The sequence below is a fragment of the Tinamus guttatus genome, unplaced genomic scaffold (genome assembly GCF_059628265.1).
Source record: "Tinamus guttatus ecotype Peru unplaced genomic scaffold, ASM5962826v1 Tinamus_guttatus_pri_ptg000489l, whole genome shotgun sequence".
In the NCBI taxonomy this organism is placed as follows: Eukaryota; Metazoa; Chordata; class Aves; order Tinamiformes; family Tinamidae; genus Tinamus; species Tinamus guttatus.
This window is the reverse complement of record NW_028289023.1, coordinates 1,946,885-1,965,865: the sequence shown is the minus strand read 5'-3', so window position 1 is coordinate 1,965,865 and position 18,981 is coordinate 1,946,885. Positions and strand designations below refer to the sequence as shown.

At 39.6% G+C, this 18,981-nt stretch overlaps 1 protein-coding gene across 3 annotated transcripts in view; it reads right to left on the bottom strand.

The window, feature by feature from the left end:
- The window catches only part of LHFPL3 (LHFPL tetraspan subfamily member 3), a 240,326-nt gene that overhangs the window by 61,866 nt on the left and 159,479 nt on the right, over nt 1-18,981 (bottom strand). For all 3 annotated transcript variants that reach the window (XM_088533194.1, XM_088533195.1, XM_088533193.1), the window contains exon 2: nt 10,904-11,140. In XM_088533194.1, coding sequence (XP_088389320.1) covers nt 10,904-11,140 — 237 coding nt within the window. The remainder of the gene's footprint in view (nt 1-10,903; nt 11,141-18,981) is intronic.

Below are 18,981 nucleotides of genomic sequence, written 5' to 3'. Positions count from 1 at the left end.
AGAAAACCAACGGAAAAGGGGACAAAGTGGCCAGTTCTTTCTGATCTTGGGATCAGGAACTTGCACACAACAATACTGTTAAGTATGAAGTTTAATCAGTTCACGGAATAATCTAAAGTACTTGGCATTTTTACAACTTTTTTATACCTTTATTTGGTGTCTAAGTGCAACTTTACTGTCTCTAACCTCTGTGAGAATAGGTTGATAGAGGAGCAAGCACAGCCTCAGATGCCAGCTGCTTGCTGGTTTTTAAATGACTGATTAGTGCATAAACCTGCTGATTTTCTGGCATCGTTGTAAACGTACAACTTAAATCACAGGGCCCTTTTAGAGACTTATTTAAGATGAGCTTGTCAGTCCTCTGGGAAAATAGCAAGGCTGATGGTTGCCTGGGAAGATTTATTGTACTTAATAACATATCATCTTTGCCCACATAGAATAGGAATTAACATCTACAGAGCAGTAGGGAGAATTCCTATAAAACCAAAGCAGAACAATGGAGGGTAGATTTGCTCTTTAGACGGCCGTTATCTCCACTTGGATGTGCAGAGCCACGTGTGAGTTAATTGGTAGTTTTCAACTATCATTTGAAAGTCAGCAATTAGATGCCGCAGGCTAATTCTGAAAAGGTACAGAAATGCAGTCTTAAAGCTGCTACGATTTTTTATTTTCCCAAGGAAATCTTCTCCATAACCACTTGGTATTGCTTCTTTCTATGCTGCCCAATCTACCACTAAGGATGACAGTCTGGTATTTTTGTGGTTGTTCTCCTAAGTATGACACCGATACACTTTGCCATTCTGACCTCTCTACTCAACTTCCAATTAACTCTTTGACAGTTTCCTTCTCCCTAACATCTGAAATACATCAAATGATTCTTAGTCCATTGCAAAACTCTCTAGCAGAGCAATCAATATTCTTCTCCTTAAGCCAGCTATGATGTCTGATCTGTATTGCTTTATCAGAGTTTTATTTGGAAGGGGTCAGTCAGTTGTTACTGTCAGTGTTACAACAGTTATTCAAAGGAAATAGGAAACTATTTGATACACATCAAATATTTAAAAAAAGAAAAATATTGTTTGAAACTTTGTGCAAGAGGAATAGCAAAAACATGATTCATAACTACTAAAAATGTGTATGAATTGCTATAAGGGACTTCATTTACTCCCACCCACTAAAATTCTCATTGATTTCATTGGATAAAAAAAACCACTGCATAATCAAGTCCAACATGCTCAATAATCTACTTAAAAATACAAGGAATAGTAGTAAACATTTTCTATAAAATGAATCCATTTCACCCATGCCGATTTGCTTTCATTTAATTTCATTTTATTTCATTTCTTTTTGAAGAAAACATTTAATAATTGATCTTTTGTACTCTGAACAGATTCAAGATGCACCCAAATTAGCAGGGATTTGCATATTTTTCTCAATTCTTATCTAATGTGTACACATCTTTTGCAACTTGTATATTGGTATGGTAAAAATATAATGAACACAGATAAAGCATTGCTGCTGTGTTCAGGAAGCAAGACAGTATTTACTTCTATAGTTCATTACCCGGACCAGTGCTGGTGGGGTTGCTCAGTATTTCAAGGTGGTTGTCTACCCATTAGACCTTACAGTGGGCATTCAGGATCTTCAGAAGTAAAAAAATCAGTATATTTCACACTGTAAATACCTACTTTTATCATCCAAATCTTGCTATGTGGAGTAGTAGCCTGTGGAACTCTTGAAAAAGAGGGGAAGGAAAGCAAACAAAGGTACCAAAAAGCCTGTTAGTGCATTAATGTTAAAGAGCACAAGAATGACTTTGTCCAATGACATCCTTATGCCAGCTCTTTATGACCCCGATTTTTAAGGTGAAGGTGCTTCATAAAATCAAATGCCTGTCTAGTGGTTTTGTAAATATCTCTAGTGAAACAGCATTGCCTCTTTTTTCAACTTTACTATGTCTATAAAGGATATTTCATACTAAACATTTTTGAAGTAGTTGCATAAAAATATTTCTGACAGCTGGAGCACTTACATGCCAAACGTCTGAACAGGTAAGCATAATAACACAGATTGTGTGCTGTAAGCAAAGCCATTTGTATCATTTGAAATATGAATTAAGAAACAGCTAAAAGGGGTGTGTGAAACCAAGCCAGAATATCTCAGGATTATAATTTCATCTGTTAGATATTGTGTTCCTTTTCAGCAGGTGAAGTTTGTACCCACTTATAGCATTCCTCACTGTAACGTTCCTCATCAATACCATGTTTGTGTTTGCTCTTCCACACTGTTGTCTGGTTTTATACGAGGTAAAACTATAGAGACAAACACCTTGGCACCCAAGAGAAGTCTAACTTGCAGTCTCAGCAAACTTGTAGTTGGTAGGATCACCCCAGAGCCAAGGCGCTAAAAGATGGGGATGCCCTCATCCAGGCTTGTTCCAGGCATCCCAGTAATCCAGGAGAGGTGTGTGGAAATGGTCAGCTTGGGGTCTGCCAAGCTTGTCATACACAGGAGTTTCATGAAGAAGATTAGGGACACAAGAAAATCCCTTCCAATGCTGAATGCAGTCCAAAATTAACACTAATGATTTCAAGAGTCTAGAATAAACCAATATAGAAATGACTGGCAAAATAGAGTAAAACCACACTGCCACCATCAGAAAGATCAACTTTTCTTTGTTACTGTGGTAAGCTGTCTTGGACATTATCCTATGTCCAAGGATAGGTGATAGAAACCAGAATGCAATGGATTTCTCGGATATATCATCAACTGTGTCTTACACGAGTCTTTGAGTGGCATCACTTCGGAAAACAAGCTATTTGGCTTTTTTTTTTTCTTTTTAATTTTTGATAACTCCTTCATTCTAATGCTAAAGGCAACATTCTTTGTCATTATGCCAAGAGGGAAAGGTTACCTGCATTTTTATTCATTTTTTTTGTCTGTAGATAGAATATGATTCTGCTTAAAAACACTGCTGAAAAAGTGATCAAAACAAATTCACAGTGGAAATATGAGATAATGAAACCAATGACTTTTTAACTCCTGTGAGAGATTTCCCATAAAATTATTAGAATTGGTTCAACTTTTTGAATTATTTGAGAACAATTGAACCTGATTTTTTTTCTCCCAGGAGGTCATTCTGTTGCCTGGTCCTTTTTGCAAGTCAGAGTGCAGAGACACTGCACAACTTGTTCACTCTCTCAAACTGAACATTTGCTGGTTTATGAAGTAGTAAAGTTGATTATTTTGTAACTCACTACAAATGCTTCATGAATACACATTTTTAGGAGCCCACACACTCCTGAAAAAGGGGTCCAGATAATTTCAACTCAGTTCTGAAGGTTTCCTCTATGCAAGGACAAGGCACTTAGTTAGGACTGGAGTGAAGGACAGTCTGGGCTATTTAATGCAGTGGTCTACACTGGACATCAGAAATGTCCTCAAAGATCAGCAGTTTCCATTTACAGTCGAGAATATTGACACAAAATGGCCTTCATTACCTGTAGCATATTAATGCATACCTGCATTAATACACTGCTTTCAAGCTTTGTATAATTCTGTAGTGTAACACTTACTTTTATAAGTACTTTTGCAACCAATAGTAGTAGCAAGTGGTTATTTTGTGTTCAAGAAGCTATTTATGACCTTGGAATAAAATGCAACATAGACGAGCAAAGGTTTGGCTTGATTGCAGGGGTCTATAAAGGCACAGGGTGGTAAGAGAGGTCCCAGGACTACAACTCACCTACAATCAATAACTGGTTATCAAAGGATTGCAACCCCAGGGGCTGAGTAAACCCAGTTTTAGGGGTAAAAAAAGAGAACAAAGAACAAATATCCATCAATTGCAAGACACATCGTGCATACTAAATTTGGATGTAGCATGGAGTTGCAAACTAGTGAAGAAGTAAACTGTTAGCATGACTGCCAAGTAGTTTCTGGATGGAAGGCGAAGCAACTAACTGCATCAGCATCATACTCCTCCCAGAAAAGCAAGCTGGTTCAGGATGCTGATGACACCCCCTACACCCTCTCATGGCAGTAAGCCTAAAGCCTTTGGTCGCAAGACCCGAAAGGGCAGTAGAAATCATATTTCTGTAACACCAGGGGAAGGGGTAGATACTAGATAGTTTGTGTATATATCATCTTAGTTGCATTTAATCTGAACCCATCAATGCTGGCATCATTATGGCTGGACTAATAATTCTTTAATTAGACTGTTTAGACTTCAATGAGATTTGCAATAAATTCTTGACTTTGCATATACAGTGTGTTGCTTTTGCCATAAAAAGATTTTGGGCAAAACAAAGTGGTGGAAATTCTAAAACTTACTATGTAATTTGGATGCAACAAATTTGTAAGAGACTACATCAGACACACTTCTTTTCAACTTACCTGCACTTTTATTCTAGTCCTGCATGTACATAGTAAGTAATATCAATCACTGCTATTCATTAAAGAGCCCAGAATTTAAAACACTCTTCTCAAAAATTGTTTTATGTTTCTTTGGATGTAATAGAACAGGTGAAGCTATTTTTTTGTGCTGGTGTAGCACCATGCATTCAAAATAAGGTTTCACGTTCTGCCCTTTTGTGTTGAATTCCATAGATGCTGGTGTGAACATTACAAATGTATTAGAAATTTTAAGTGGATCGTGAGCACAGCAGTTGAGGCCATGGAAATAAACAATTATAAGCCTCGTGGCGGTATTGCTTCAGCTGTTCTCTTTGCCCTCCACTCATGAAATGCTTTGGATACTGAATTCCTCATGCTACTCTGCTTTCTAATGCACAGCCCCTCCCGTCTGCTGCTCTACAGAAATTTTCAGCTGAGCATGATGCCCATATAATGCTGTGAGTTCCCCATGGTATCTTGCATGGGGGTTTTAGAAGTTGCCTAGCTTTTTGAGTCTGGCTACCATCAGGACTTCAAATTGTGCTACTTTGTCTCTCATGCAATGGGAATACAAAGATGAAAAAATAATTTCTTTAACAGTGCTATTAATGGCAAGCAGGTTTAGGTTTCTGTGAGATAGAAAGCGATTCACCATGTTTTTCCTTCATTAATCAGTGGGGAACTAGGTCTCCTTATTCCTTGCATCCAATTCTTCAGTTAAGTAATTAATGCATATGCTTAGGACTGATTCTGCTTGCTCATTATAGAAAGTAGAGTTGGAAAGGAACTGTTGGATCAGCTGATATATCAATCAGCACTAGTGCAAGATTGACCTTTATTTAATAAGGTATTTTAATCAACTTTATACTTCTTGTTTTGGCGCCTCATTTGCCTCCCTCACAGGTATCATGATCTAACACACTGTTTATGTATTATCCTGCTAAAATACTTCATTAGGGATTTAGTTTTAGGATACATCCTTTCAGTAATTGAACCACCACTGCCTAGCTTTTCTATTCCAACTTTCAGTGCTGAATGTCAACATACTTTATGAGCAAAGCAAGGCAATTCAGGCAGAAAAATCTATGTAATCTCTGCTTCTAGCATACTCATAAGAACAAAAATAGACACTTTCAAATAGAAGGGTCTGAAATTGTTTTCTAAGCCCATAGTGATACAGCTGGGTGACTTGGCTTCAGGTCCTACTTCCCATCATCTTTTCCTAAATTTCTACTGAAACTGAAATCATACTTTGAAATTCTGCCTGCCTTTGTTTGAGGAATTTCAGTCTCCAAGCTCTTGTACTATTTATCTATCGTCGTTGTAGACAGAGCTTCTTCTAGCTCATTGTAGAGATGATACATGATGGAAAACAGGTTGCAGTTAAGCAAAGAAATTAACATCTAATCTAATCTAATTGCAGTGATAGTATGTAGAATAGGTGAGCCACTTGTTTGCAGCTGAAGAAGAGCATGTGAGCTATTGACATCCGTGACAAAACTTTGTTTTTGGTTGACATAGCAGAGAATCATGTTTTCAAGATACAAATCAGGGCCACTGTCCAGAGCCAACCTGGAACTTACAGCTAGGAGCTTCAAAGAACAGACTGATTTCGCCTTTGGAAAGGAGGGTTCCTAAATACTTCTTCTCTGAGGCACTGCTATAAACCTTTTGTCGTAGCTCCAGCTTCCTCTGGCTGCTTGCAATTTGGCAAGCGTGTGGGGTAGGTTGTCTGTAGCAATTAATCCCAGAACGCTCCCCCAAGAGTTTCTTCTACATTTTCCTTCTTAAATGGAAATTCAGCCGGCCAAGCTGGTTCTGAGTTCAAAGTCCCCTGAAGTGCTTTGAACATCAAGACACAGAGAAATGGCAAGAGGCTGAAGTGGAGACCTCGTGGCTCACCCTGGAATTTTTTGGAAAGGAAGATTGGAAGGAGGTAAACAGATGTGAAGAGAAATATCAAAAAAAGGTAACAGCCTGACAGCAACATTTTATTTTTGATAGGAAAGGATATGCTAACTAAAGTGAAAATGTGCTCACTTATTGTATTAGGAGGTGTGAGGAAGTACACAACTTTATAAAGGGGTTAAATTATAATTTTCCTCTATAGCGAATGGCTGGAGAAATCACATTTCTGTTTACAGAAGTTGATTCTCTTGCCAGCAGCGCACAAATCTCCACACAACACATATTTTTTTTCCTTTTATAGAAAACTGCTTTGTCACCAAGAAGTGACTTCCTCTTAGTTCTTCCTTCAAGCCTGTTTATTCTGCAGTGAGTGCAGCTCCTGCACCTTTCGCAACCCGGTCAGGTGCTGGCACCACCACTATGGAGAGGGAGCAAATGTCAACAGCCTGGAAAAGCACCTGGCTGGGCATCATGCACTGAGGTCTCTGCAGCCTGGCTATCAGGAGAAAATTTAGTGTAATTTGAGCCTGTGCGAATTGCAATCATTACAGGTAGACAAATCCTTCAAATCTCTCATCCTTTTATCTTTTTTTCAGCCTCAGGCTTGTAATGCTGAGAAACCTTTAGTGCAAATTGCTTATCTGTGACCATCTGGCCCCAAAAGATGAGTCAAACATTAAACATAAACGCTTTGTGAATCTGTTTTATCCACCAAAAGGTACAGCTGCCCACAAAGAAAGTGCATTATGCACCTGGTCTGACTGATATTACTTATATAGGACAGTTTCTTCTAAATATTCATGTATTTATGACTTGTAACACAGATTATATTATCACCATTTACCATAAAAGCAATTGTCTTGTACTATCAATTTCTTTTGGAAACATCTCACTTCCTGCCTTCACCCTTTGGCCAGAACTTTAATTTTATATCATTAAGGCATTATGGTTCAAAATGTTAAATTACGTTGTTGCATATTAAGGTTTAGGCCTGGTGTTGGCAGCTCATTCAAAATGGTGTTGATGAACCTTAAGGCTAAGATGAAATCTGACAATTTTTGTTATCACCCTGAATGCCATTAGTTTAATAACATGTAGGCCTTTTAGTCATTATTATTAGTTTCTATGAATAAACGCCAACAGTGCAATACTGTTCTCTCCCCTCTTTTTGCTAATAGCGTAAATATAATGTGAAAGTGTTTTGAGAAATGTCTCTTTCCTTTAAAAGGCAGTTTTAAAAATGAAAATGGTACAGATTGTTGAGTAAAATTTGCATAATTAGGAAATTGCATTTAGCCTTGAAAAAAATCTGCTCACTTATCTTTTATTTCTCAGGTTTTCTCTCTAACCTAAGCAAATAAGAAATAAGTAAGGACTATTTTTATTCGGTAGTGAAAAGTGAAACTTTCTTATATGGCAAAAATACACCTATCTTCTCTCATGAATAATTTTAAAAGTCAAATTCCTTACAAGCATTCATTAACCTATGTAAATACACAGAACTGTAGTATTCAAAAGCACAGAGCAGGTGGACAATTCAGCACGTTAAGCCCACCTACAAGCACAGCTTGTTCTTTCTCTGTCATTTCCTCGCCTTCCCGCCACCCCGTTACATTTTGTGTACCTGCAAGTGTTTACTCGTCACCCATTCAGCGGTAGCCATGTCAGGAGATGTTCCCAGCACTGTCACCGTGGACACTTGTTATGGAGCTGCAGGAGCTGATCTGCAGCGACTCCTCGGGTCAGAGCCATCACCCGACTGCGAGCAGCTGCGTAACTGTCAAGCGTTCCCTAACAATTTCTTTTCTTGAAGATTTTTCCACATAACTGAAGACTGTTATTGCTCTTATACTTAATTTACAGTCCTTTCCCCTCTGCTGAGCAACCGCACAACAGTATTTACGTATGTGGGAATGTACCTTCTGCAGCAGGGGAAGAGCAAACAGGACACGAGGAGGTTCCTCTCCTGTAAAGATCCCCTGCTGATCCAGTCCATCCAGCCATTGTGCTGGCTCCTTGAGGGACAGGATGACAACCTGCTTGGAATATTTCTATCTATGCTCTCCCCTGAGTGCCATTGGTGGCAACCTGGAGGCCGAATTTGCTCATTAGCCTCATAGGGTAGAGTCAGGACCACACTGCAGGACTTGGGGTACTGCCTGGTCAGGGAGTCCATCTGAAATGCCCAAGGGTAGCAGAGAGGGGAAGGACCTCCAGCACATGCTCTCCAGAGTTGGTATGGGTTACTCCCCAGATGCTCTCCCCACCCAAACCACAGTGGATTCCATGACTGTCATTAAGGCAATAATTTGCTTATTATCCACCTCATTAAAGACTGTGACCAGAGGACATCACCACCAACATAGGAAAGGTGCCCCCTGTGCCTAGAAAATGAGCAGCCCCTCACAAGGGCCCTCTGATTGTCCGTCCAGGTCTTCTGCCCCTTGAAGAGACACAACAGCCACAGGCCAGAAGGGACATGGGCAGGAACAGAGTTGCCAGGTGGGACCTTCCTATGTGGAAACGCAGAGCTGTTTGGCCCACTGGCACTTCTACCTCCACATCCCCGAGGAGGGGCCAGATGCCCTGCAGCAGCCCCTCCTCTGCTCTCCTGAAATGCCTCTGGCACGAGGCCATGTCCTGCAGCTACACAAGCTGGCAGGGAAATACCAGAAGGTGTTGGGAGGGTTTAGACTCAGCCTTTCCTGGCTTGGCAGAAGCTTTTTGTGAAAAGGGAGGAGAAGACATCATTTATTTTTTAGAAGGCATGTTGTTGGTTTTATTTTGTTTTTATTTAAAGGACAATTTAAAAAGTGGTTGATACTGGGCTTGACTGTGGAAGGAGGTCCCTTTGGCAGGGTTCTGGTTTGCCTTGAACCTGGTACCACACCACATTTCTGGGATTATTCCAAATAAAATGAGAGGTGATGAGCCTCCAGAATATTCTTTTTGTCCAGAAGGTGACAAAGCAGATGAGAGTCTTTGAAATAAGATATAGCTAGCTGTAGGGTTCACGAGACCTGTACGGCACAGAGCAGTTAGTTAGACACAATGCTAATGCAGCAAGCCCTTGTCACATATCTGTGAAAATCCTTCGAGCATGTATTTTAATTTTCAAATGTAGAGTAAAATTATCCACATAGAAAAGGGCCACGGTAACAGTTCTGGAAACTGTTGCCCTCAGTTTTTGCTGCAGATGTACAAAGGCAAACGCAAGCAACATACACTGTCCTTAATGCACAACATGAGTTTCCTTAACTTGAAACATTTGTCTAACCAGTTTACAACTGTGTGCTAAGTTCAATCTTCAGGTCCATTTATCTTTAGCCTTAAGGTGCCGACCATCTGTAATTCAGCATCCAGGTACCAGTGTGCAGGTACTTTTGGGTATATGGATAACAGTCTGTCAGGACAGAACTGAGAACAGCTGTTTTCACACAACATAGACTGCCAAGCAGTTTTGGACTTCCCATCCAATGATGAACGGCTCCTAAAATCTTTGCTATTGTTAGAAACAACCTACGAACTTGCAAAAGTACTTGATGAACTGAATGCAGAGTCCTGCATTATGAGACCTAGGTGACACCTGGTAGAACTGAGAGGGGATCAGTTCAACACAGATAAAAGTAACAGCCAGGCAGCAGTGAGCTTCAGGACCTCGCTGCCCTGGGTGTTGTGCAAGCTGACAGGGTCAGCTGGTTCAGAAGGGATTAGACCAATCCAGGGACAAGAGGTCCCTTCAAAGGTCCAGGCGGGGACACCCTCTGTGACATCTATCAAAGCAAATGCAGCAGTTGTGACGCCGAGGGACAACCAGGAAAAGGGACTGCACAGACCAGCCAGGCTTCACATGCTCCTTGTCTGTCCTGTTGCACCTGGGTGGTAAAATACTGGTCTGAGCGAGGAGGGCTTTCCTTACAGTTTTATATTCTTTATCTAGAATGCTATTTTATTCCCAAAGCATCGTATGAATATTCAGTTATTAGTCTGACCTAGATTCATGTGAGCCGACTATTTAGCTCAAGCAACATAATAAAACAAGAGAGAGTTTCTTCATCCCTGCCTTTGGAGCAGGATATATGCCTGCTTTTTAGTCCTTTGGTGCCTCACTATAAAGCCTGTTCTGTTACATAGCTCATTGCCAATCTCCCAAGTCAACCACTTCCTCCTTGCTGTCTATTGTGCTAATATCTATCATAATATCCTACATTACAGACATTCATATTACAGTGCAAAACTCTAAAGCAACCAAATGAACAAATCTTGTATGGGGTATAGAATAAGATGGAGATAGTGAAAATTAAATGCTAATGAAATCATGTACGAGGGGTAACACGAGAACATCCCTAAAATTTGAAATAAATATTCAGGATTAGTCATGCTAGTTGTTTCATAATGTAGCTTTTATGGCAATTTCAAACTCTTTGGATTTTGGAGACTGTCACTTCCTTTGTCCCACCTGCATTTTCCTCTTTCCCTGCAAATTAGAAAGTAAGTCAGCATGCTAACTTTTACATTTAAAATAAAAGGAAATGGATCATTGTTTTTAAGCATTTTCCCTTGAGGCCACCCCATAATAGTGTTTCTAAAGCAGTCCTACCTTTGTTTTCCAACTTGAGCTCCTCTGCTAGCAAGCTGTCTTGTCTGTTGCCAAGCACAAACGCCAGAAATGAGAGGATCAGGGCATCCAAGATTCCAATAATAGCCAGGATATACGCCCAGCGGACTGAGCAAGCCCCCAGCGTGTACTTGTCTGTCTTTTCACCACACATCCGTTTTACCTCATCTGAATCCCAGCCATCAGGAAAAATCATACAACCCAGGACGAGACAGGCAGCTTGGAGACAGAAAAAAAAAAAAAAGAAAAGAACAAGGGGATAATGAGACCAACATTCATTTTTTTGTCAGAACCTACACACTTATCATTAAAGGAACACACTTTTCCTGCTGAACTTCAAAGGCAGATGACTTAAAAACAAGTCACACAATTATATGCTGTGATTAAATATTCAATATAAAACTGAGAAACAACATCAACTTGGCACTTTTTTCTCTGTTTTAAGGTATATCCTGAATCCCTGGATAATTTTTGTACCAGTACAACCACATTTTCTCAGTGAGACAGATTTCTTCACTGTAATGTGAAGGGTTTATACAAAGCAAAAGAAGAAGAATGATTAATAAACTGGCTGGCTATATGGATGAAACATCTGATTACTGTCAAATGGTCAGTGTGGATAAGCTGGAGAAAAATAGAATAAAAAAGCTAACAACTATAATTATGATAATCTAAGTGTAACACATACAGCTAGTAGCAAGTTTTTATTGTGTGTGTGTGTTTTGCTTTGTTTTTTCTTCTGCAATTGAAATATGTTTTATGTATGAGGTTTGTGCTTCTCAAAAACACAAGTAATGACATTGTTCTGCAAGGAAAAATAAGCTGTCAAGATTGCTGCCAACTTCTGATCAGGTTTACTTTAGGGATCAACACATGACGTCTCAAACAGGCAAAAGTGTTGATCCTGTTAACACCAACAAAAAAAGAAGATTCTGTCTGCATGGCCCTAGCCAGCATTCAGCACTGAAACACAGCCTATGGTACTAGAAGCTGTGCTGAGTGTGGAGGAGGGGGGATGTTTAGGTGCTCATTCACTATGGGTGCAGGATCCCAGCCTGTGTGACAAACATCTCCCCATAAATGCCTCACCTTAATTTCTTAGGAGCAGCAATTTGCTTTGTACCTTGTTCCAAGGACACCACTCCTGCTATGGGGCAGCAGGTCGCGCCCTGGGCCATCGTGACTCTGGCAAACAAGTCAGTCACAAGTTTGGTTTTTTTCAGAAGAGATGTGCTCTGTCCCCTGGGGTGACATTGACCTCCCATCTCTGAAGAGCAGCCACTGGCCAATGTGGATGCCCCAGCCTGGCCCGCTGCCATTCCCAGATGAGGTGGCATCGGTAGACTGGGCCAAAGCATGCGCAGCCCCATCGGTGGCCAGTCCACCCCACCTTGGGCATGGTGCAGGACTTGCACTGAGTCCTTCAGCTTCACGGTGTTCTTGAGCTCTGTCACGGCCTCTGCCAGTGTCCTACCCGCCTAGAGAAGAAGTGCATATGGGTGTGAGCCATGGAGAAATGTCTTATGGTTATTAATAAAAGCAGCCTCTTGGGAAGTTATCTTCTCCTCTTCCAATGGGACTTTGTGCCTTGTGGTGGGAGGTATGGTGAAAGCAGATCAGCACAAGAGCTTCCACTCCAGAAAGATGTTCCCCAGAGGTGGCAATGTTTTGCTGCAGAAAAAAAGACATATCCACAAGAGAACCCCTTCCCTGAATCTTCACTAGCATGGTCTCTCCTCATTGAGTCACTAGCTGAGAAAACCTATGGGCTGCAAAACATATGTGTCATGTCATAGGACCAGTCCTATGGACAGAGCATAGCTCTAAACATAAAACTCGTGTTGGACCTGGCTTCCCGGTGCCATAGTCTGGCAACCGCAGGAAATTTCCCCCCAGCCTAGCTGAAGGAGCACAGCAATGTCATGACTTGGTACCTTCCTGGTCATGCTCTACAGTGTCTTTTCCTGGAAACCTCATGTAAGCTGGCCCTGCTCTGAGCGAGCGGCCTGGACCAGACGGTCTCCAAAGGTCCTTTCCAATTGAACTGATTTTTGATTCTATCATGGAGAAAAGGGGTGTTTGGAAGAGGGAACAGAGTAGCTGGGTGCTCAAGGCACATTTCCTATCAAGACAGCACATCAGAGGACTATATCAGTACTGAGTTCTACATGCCCTGCTCATGCCGATAGACTCATAAGCTTTGCTGAAGCAAATAGTGTAACTGCAGGGCTACCCAGTATAAAGACCATCTTCAGTAAAGGGGCATATGGCATAAAAATTATTGAAATAAGAAAGATCTAGGAAAAAAATTATGTTGAATACTTCATATTGCATACAGAAGAATCGGAAAATTCACATGCTTTCAATAATTGTCTCTCATGCCGTTTCTAACTTGGAAACAAGCATATTTCCACCATGAATCCTTCTTTTTCAGTAGGGATGATGAGATACAGTGGATCCTAAATAATGTTATAAGTCTTAATATTATACTGTTCTCTTAAGTTAGCACAGGTGTATGGCTAGTTGAAATACTATGTTATGTGACTTTAAACCCTTTAATTAGGTTTTGAATCTCTTCTCTGTTTCCCAACAAGAGTTCATACAAGAGTAACTTGTACAACTGGCAGCTGCCATGGTTTTTAGGGACTGCAAAAGCTCTTGCCTTTCCAGGGCCGTATCATTGTCACTTGACATTTGTGACATTGTCACATTGACATTTACACACCTCTAGTACCCACATAACAAAAACACTCCTGCCCTCAATTAATCCGACTAAATGCTATAAAAAAGATGTGACAAAAGAACTCAGGAATGGCATTTTCCTTTTCACAGATACAAAAGTTCTATTGAAAACACCTTGAGCAAGGATGCATCTGATGTACAATAAAGCCTGTACCTAATACATTTGACAGATCCTTCCTGAGCAGTTCATTTGTGTGAAAATATAGCAGCTTATAATACTTTCAAGGACAATTAAGCTTAGAAGCAAGGACAATTAGATCTAGACCGATGCATTCAGAACATGCTAGTTGGGCAAATTATAAGTTGCTTATTGTCTGTCTTTACTTATTTACATAATTTCAGAAGTCCTCCCACCCCCTAATATTTTAGAGACAAATTGTACAATAAATTTCTTTCTTGAGACAGTTACATATACTTCCAGAGCGGTTACTTGTAACACTGCACACACAGTTGTGATGGATTTTTTTTGAAATAATATGTTAAATTTGCATACTTCTGGTGTTCAGGAATATGTCAGCATTTACCCAGGTAACTTTGACAAATGTTTACCACCTAACAGCAAACTGCCAAGGCCATTTTACTTCTATTAAGCACCCTCAGAATCTCTAAGAGGGTCCTCAATGCTCAGTTAATAATAAATACACAGAAATGGTATTTGGTGTTAATTTTGTTAGAGCAGTTAGCATCCCCATGTGTTTTAATTATATACATGTCCTCAGTATTTTCTAAAAAATGATTTACCTTTGTTCTTTTCCACCTATGTAATTAAAAACATGGATCCATTTCTCAAGAATTCAGTACACAGCTTTCCAGCTAGATGCTTGGATTTCCAATTAATTGATCTTTTCCAAATCCCAATCCTGCATATTTTGATACACCCGACGACCTTACTACTTCCTGGAGTCATACTGTAGATTGTGGTGGAACTATTCTCAGTATTAAGGCACACAGATAAATGTTGGTGAGACTTCATTCCCACCAACAGGCAGACATGTAAGGCAGACAGACGGGCAGACATCTAAGATGGAATATTATATTTATCTCCTTTGCCTGTATAGTTCATCAGTCTGGATGACTGCCTGGTCAACATCTTCAGAAGCAGGAATCATACCATAGCTCTAATATAAGTAAGATTAGTTTATTGAAAGTCTTCATTTGCTAAGAAAATATTTGGCACTAAAGGCTTTTAAGGATACAGATGAAACAGGCAATGATTTATTTGTCAGCCATAGGATTGAATAACACAGGTATAAAAGTCCACCTACAGATTTATTACATATTGCTAGACATGTTTACAATTTAATTCTTCTGAAGAGGATTAGATGATTTTCTCTGGGAGAAAATTACTTTCAGTTTTATACAAATTTGAAAAATGAAAACTTTTTTTGGTTGCAATTTCAGTTAAACTGCTAAGAGATGATTTTATAACACAGGCACAGGCCCCATCTCCTGCTTTGGCTAAACTTCCTCGGTATTTAACAGCAATGTGACTGAAAGAGAAATGCAGCAAAACCTGAAGGATATGGTACTACTATTTCACTTCTATGGAGTTCTAATAAATTCAGAAACTTTCACATTCTGAAAGCTCATCTACTGAATGAAAGGTCTTAAATCATTAGTTCCTACAGATTTTCTTATTCAAGTAATGAAAAAGTTAAATCTAGATTAGTCTAAGACAGCCTTCACTGTGTGAGCTGAATACATTTAATTAGCCTTGTCTTCCTGAGCCTGCAGACACACTGGTCTAGTACCCCTGCAGCTAATCAGAGCTTCTCTGAAAAGCAACAGAGAGAAATTGATGGGAGACTGGTTAGTGCTGCTGACAATGTTCAGAGCTATATGTACAATTGTAAAAATTATAAGAAACCACATCATTTTATATTTTATAAGATGCCCGTATCATTTTCTTTTTTTCTTTTCTTTTCTTTTCTTTTTTCTTTCCTTTTTTTTTTTTTTTGCTAGAGGAAACTATTAGCAGGAATATTGTCTTTGCAACTATGTCCCTGGACTTTCTGCTCTCCTCTCTCTATTTTCCTTACCAGACATAAGCTAGAATTTTTTTTTCCTACAGATCAGAGTCTAGCAAAGCTTTTCACGCTTTAACAAAAGTAGTTAATAAATATTACTTAAATATGCCTGATGTACATTGACATCTAATTTAGATGAGCTTTCTCCTCAAATGAATGACTAACAGAAGCTGTCACATGATTTTTCTTTAGGGCTTTGAATGACAAGACAAATCACTCATATTAAGAGAGAGAACCCAAGATTTTATCTCCTGGGGGTGGAAAGATGCATATACGACACTTTCAGAGATTGGAAGCAGACACTTGCCTGTTGCTGGCACTGACAGATTTGCCATTCTGACCAAGCTAATATTATCCCAGCCTGTGAGCTGGGACGCATGAGCTCAAATTAATTAGAAAGCAACTAGATCAAGATTATACAGTGTGTCAAGTGTGGTGACAGATTGGTATTATATTATTGCATGGAAGGAAGTTCTATTTATAAACCACCTAACTGTTATACAGGAAACTGGTACTGAGACATTTCCATGGGCAAGCCTCCTATCTCATCTTCATCCTCTTCCTGACAACCCCCAATTCACTTGCATAAGAAGTGAAAACTTCCTGATAAAAGAATAAAAGAAAACAGAATGGGAACTGCATTGTTTCTCTTCCATACCCACACAGGCCAGAGACTCATTGTTTCTAAAACCAGTAGATGATGTTAAGCTCCATTAGAATCAATAGGATTTTTGCCAACTGTGTCAGTCGAGCTGTTTTCTAGGGTGAGGTGAAATGAAGGTGAGTACTTAGCCAGGGAGACAGTAACTATAAAGACATTCCATGGAACTGTAGTCTTTCGGGAACTTATAGTTGGGAAAGAAAAAAAAGGTGTAAAATGTATCTTGTTAATCCATCCAAACACAGCCCCGATGATTGAACACAGAGGCTGCCCAGCCACGCAGCTGTGATTGTCTTAAATCACTTGGATTCTGCTAATGACTAAAATTAAAATTTTCTGTGTGTATGCTTGTGTTTTGAATTGGAGCAAGTGTGCAATTTTGAAACAAATCCCCTATTTTTTCCCTTTATTGATTCTATTCACTCACAGTTTTAACGTGTGTAAACTAGAGTCTTTTTGGAGGAAAGTAGCCTAGAAGTTTCCCCCAAAACTACTTCAGTACTAAACAGAGACATTAAATTCTAAGCCAATGTGTGGGCTTCATCCCCACATCATGTGTGCCTAGAGAAAGCAATTCAATGAGGCAAAGCATCCATAACACATGAAATATTTTTGTGAGAGAGTCAAGGACCATGCAAGTCTTTCAGTTTGTTCATTTTTTTTAACAGAGCCAGATCCAGTCTTCAGCTTTGGAGAGGTTCTTCAGGTACCTTGCAGATTCCCAAGGAGATGACACTCCTTGCTCTGAACAGACAGTTTCCCTGCCAGCAGAATAAGTTGGTGGAGATCATGAGAGTTTGCTAACCTTGGGATTGCTGTTGGGTGTGACAGAAACAGTGAGCAACACTGCATGAAATTCAAGGTGAATTTCAGCAGCATTTGCAGAGAGTTTGAACAAGCATCACTCTTCAGGCATATCACATAAGACCTGCGCCTTTTATGCAGCCTTGAGTGGGAGCATACTTTCAAGCTTACCTGGACTTTCAGGCTATGAGTTCCGATGAAGGAGAAGGGAAAGGATAGCATGCCCTGGAGACTTGCTCCAGGGGCAGTGCTGATTCACTGTCCTCTACATGAGATGGACAGAAGGTGACCTTCCTAGAGAGGTCCAACCATGATCAGCCCCCCATATGAAGGAGAAAAGATTGTGGGTTAACTGTCCTTTAGAAAGCTTCAAAGCACATGTATACGGAGGACATCTCCAGGAGACAAGACTAATGGAGAGTAAACTCTTAGAACCATATGTAACTAGGATGCAAGACACTTCAGTGGGAACTACTTTGCTCTTCTGATTCTCCTTTTGCATAAAATTACTAGGTAATGTAGACCAGGCTGATTCCTCCATTAGGACAGTGCTGAAAGGAAGAAAAAGGAGAATTTCACACGGCATTCTTGTGATAATATAAGAGACCAAACTAAAATTATGACCTTTTGACTTTTTTGATGCCAAACTGGTAAAAAGATTGAAAGATGCATATCTTTTTCTGTGACAGTTTTAATGCTCAGGAAAAGAAGAAAAGAATGACAAATGTTCAGAGATTTCACAGGAATACAAACAAACAAACAAAGTATTGTGGAAAGCTGTAATGAGGTAGGTATTACAATTAGGAAGAAAAGGCACTTCAGTACCTGGATGAGTTGAGACATAGACAACTGAATGAGTGATGAACTGAGATGTCCAGCTGAACAAGCTTGAACAACAAAATAAAAGAATTGTTCAGCTGATGAAAGATTGGAAGTTGGATAAAAGAAATATGTCTGACCAGGCATCATTCCTGAAGACGATCAGTAAAGATCACCAGTTGTTCAGAAAGCTGGAAATAGTAGGAAAGGTGGTGAAGAAATAGGCATGTGCTAACCTGCAAATATGTAAGGAGGAATAGCAAAGGCAGTGCAACTGATACAGTTAAAATCACTTTGGAAATGAACTCTATGAGAAATTTTACTGTACTGAGAGGATCTGTTTTAGATCTGAAGTACTGGATTCATGTACAGATAGAGATTTTTTTGATACTACAGAGACAGAAATTCTACCATGGTTGTGTCATCATGGGAGCATTTAACTTTCAAGTTTTGATCATTAGCCACGATAACTAAGCTTGAGATGAATGCAGACCTATGAATAATTTACTTAGTATAACAGCTAGCTTAGTTTGAGCATAAATATAAGAATAGCATAGATTGCACAAGTATATGGCAGGTGAATCACATGGTGTACCCCAATGACTTCGTATGAAAGATCATAACTTACAGTGTCCCATCCACAGTTACATGTAATAGATATTTGTGGTGTCTTGTCCAGACAAAATATGGAATCCTGGGCCTATTAATGGATGCAGGCCTAATTGCCATGTAGGCAAATATTCTCTAGAAATGTCGTGACAACCAATTGCTAACAGCTATTGCAAATGCAGATGACTAACTGACGAAAAATGGGTAAACGAAAATTATATAAGCCAAATGATAAAAATAGTTCTGCATAATGGAGCAAGTATAGGAGGTGGTATTTCAAAAAGCCTGTAAGAAGGTACAGAGCAAAAGTTATGTTTATAATATATCTATATACTAATATAATATATCATATCCATACTAATATACTATACTTGTAGTATCGATTGGCTCTGGGACCT